The 3,131-nt window shown below is 40.5% G+C and overlaps 1 protein-coding gene across 1 annotated transcript in view; it reads left to right on the plus strand.

Moving 5' to 3' along the window:
* LOC101853856 (sodium-coupled monocarboxylate transporter 2) overlaps window positions 1-3,131 on the plus strand; it is a gene marked incomplete in the record, with an annotated part of 40,645 nt that overhangs the window by 35,638 nt on the left and 1,876 nt on the right. The window contains 1 exon segment of the mRNA XM_013083354.1: window positions 2,010-2,164. Within this exon segment, the coding sequence (XP_012938808.1) occupies window positions 2,010-2,164 (155 nt within the window).

The raw sequence follows: 3,131 nt of genomic DNA on the forward strand, positions 1-3,131 counted from the left end.
ATAATAATAATAATAATGAATAGTATTTATATAGTGCAAATTCCCGTTCAACTGCAAACTCTATGCGCAATAGAGATGTTATAGTTTTTCAGAGTTTCCCTACTCCCTCAAACCACCTTTTGCGTGGCCTACCTCTTCCTTTATAGTATAGCCTCAGTACTTGGTGTTATGGGCCCCTGAGGCTGTCTGACTAGATGACATTCTTAATAGGTCTAATTAGTAATTAATCTAATAAGCTGTGTGAAGTGAAACACAAAACTGCAATAAAAATTACTTTGAAGTCTATGCATATTTCAACTGATTTCAAACGTTAAAAGCAGTGCAGGTCTATACGAGTTACCTTTTCATTAACGTTTACTCTATACCTTTTGCCTTGAGCTTTCTGTTTTTCTATACCACTTGCATTACCCAAATTGTATTATTCGTCTTTGATTATAGGAAAAGGTAATGACTCCGTATGTACATGCAGGCAACATAGTGAAAATGTGGAAAGGATATCTGTGCTTCTCCAAATTCGAGATAAATACTTGCATCATCCCCACAACGAACCATATGTCTATGGAAACATATTTATGTACATTTATCAGAAAATGTGGTGGGAGTGAGGTGTGGGGCTGGGGGGGGGGGCATTAGAAATTTCGTCAGCGACGAATACGCTTCACAGTTTTTAAACTTTTGATTTCAGATCTTCTGGGTATTTCACCTCACATCAGCAAACATTCTTGCAGTGGGGTGTCTATTGAAAAGGAGATCGAGACAGATATCATACACAAAAAATCTGTTCACACGTGATAACGGTTAGCAAAGATGTCTGAGCAATGTCTTAGAGCCTTACATAAAACGTTTCTTTTCTTGGTGGTCTGAGTTTTCAGCACACCACGTAGTCTCATAAACCTCTCATGTCAAACTGCTCCACTGGGAGAACAAATGCCTGGAAAGAGTTAACGTCAGCGCTGCGCTGCGCAACTTGTTTCTGGGGGTGTAGCCAGCATGTAAACAACTTACTTTGTACTGCAATGTTCTTGAGTTGAAAGGTTTGGGCCTATTGAAAAAAAAATTGTTTTGGTTTCTGCGAACCGTATCATTTCAGAAACGGATTCAACCGCAAAAAACTGTCCGTAATTTGAAAGGAAACTTGATAACCACGACACCTGTAGGTGGCTCTTTGACACACTGAGTAGGGTCAAGCTGCACCATGTAGAAAAATGGCTTATTAGTTTGCATTGATGTTTGTCCACACAGTTGTCGATTTTTCTTTTTAAAATATTTTATTTTTCTACGTGCAGAAATCTTTCACCGATTCGCAGTATTTAGCTTTCATCAACCGCTTTGCCATGTCAATAGGTGGTATACTACTGTGCGTTTGTCAGACTCAACCCCTGATGTTTGCATCATAAGACTTATCTGAAATTTAGCTTGACTGTCGCACTCTAAAACTTTAACAACGACCTTTGATTTTAGACCGTCGGACTGGGTTGTACTAAAATGAACAAGGTTGAGAAAACTTGACCTGAGAAGCAGCTGTCATTCTTTAGGTCATGTAAAGTTGGTATAGAATCGTATAGGTGCTTGTTATTTTATTAAGGCTCTGAATTCACACAGACGTTTTCACCAAGAAGGCTGACGTATAGGGTCTAGATGCAACACGGGCAGGCCCGGTGTAAAGTACTTAAGGTAAGCGGTTTTATTATTCAAGCCTAAACAAAGAATGGAACCAGCGTCTATAACGTAGAAGAAGCGGATTAGCGATTCGCTGTCGCACACAGAAGTCACCAGTTCGATTCTCGTTTGTGTGAGTGGCGGGGGGGGTGTATCGAGTATACCCGTCTGCCTGGTAAAATCTTGTATCCCACCAGTCCCACTGGAGCTCTGACAGACAGGGCCGAAGTCCGTCCCCTAAATAATCTAAATGACGTCGATATGGGCACATAACAGAATGGAATACCGTCGGTCTAACTTTGTATGCTATTAAACACTGCATCACCTATTACTATTATACTTATTCGCAGGGAGGCATGAAAGCTGTAATCTGGACAGACACACTCCAGTTTCTGATCATGATAGCTGGCCTCCTGGCCGTGTTCATCAAAGGCTGCATGGAGACTGGCGGCTTTTCCGCCGCCTGGGACGTGGCTGAAAGGGAGGGAAGGGTTAAATTTGATGAGTAAGTGTTTGACACAGATGTGTGTTATTAACTGAATGATCAATGTGAATCACTGCGCGAGAATCAAACGAGTACATTTCTGTGTTGATGTTGAATATTATATGTTTTTTGATAGTCGGGCACGTCCACCCTAAAGTACCTTAGTGGATAATTACTAAAGTTATCTATACAGGGTGAGAAACAAGACTGTCAGATACAAAGATGGCTCAACTCCTTGCTTGGAATATACAGATAAACAACGAACGAAATGGATTGGGCATCAGTCAAGGCTTCAATCAGCAGGGCATCGATATGTGATGGATGCAGAATGAGCAACGGGCGGGTCCAGGAAAAGATGGATAGAGGGGGGTCAGAGCTCCATTAGTTAAGAACAGTATAACCATGCAACGGACAATTAATTATCGCTGATTTAGTTAGTTTTAGACTGCTCACTGATGTGTTATTGTTACCTTTATGCTAAACTAGAAAAGAAAACATCAATACGCAAAATTGCAAACATGAGTAAGTAGATTGTTAATAATAATAATAATGAAGATCATTTCTATAGCGCCCACTCCCGTGTAAACACAGCTCTAGGCGCATATTTCTGTTATTGTTGTTGATGTTAATCATTATGCTGTCAGATGTTGTATCTCAGACACGTTGAGATGTGTTCTGTTGGTTCTTTTTGTTTGATTGCTTTGTTGGGTTTTTTTGTTGTTGTTTTATCATGTATTGTATGTTTTATGTCCTTGTCTGTTTGTTTGTTGTCTTTTTTATACTGCTGCTATCGCCAGCTGTACTGTTATTGTCGTCGTTGCTTTTGTTATTATCACCAAGCAGAGTAGGTTGGGAAAGCCTTGGTTGATTTGCAGACCACCACCATCAGCAGCATACTATTACCTATTGCGTTTCCGCCACCGCCCACTTTTTTAAAATAATCCCTTCCACACACACACACACACACACACACACACACACACACACA

Source organism: Aplysia californica, unplaced genomic scaffold (assembly GCF_000002075.1).
Source record: "Aplysia californica isolate F4 #8 unplaced genomic scaffold, AplCal3.0 scaffold00227, whole genome shotgun sequence".
NCBI classification, from domain to species: domain Eukaryota; kingdom Metazoa; phylum Mollusca; class Gastropoda; order Aplysiida; family Aplysiidae; genus Aplysia; species Aplysia californica.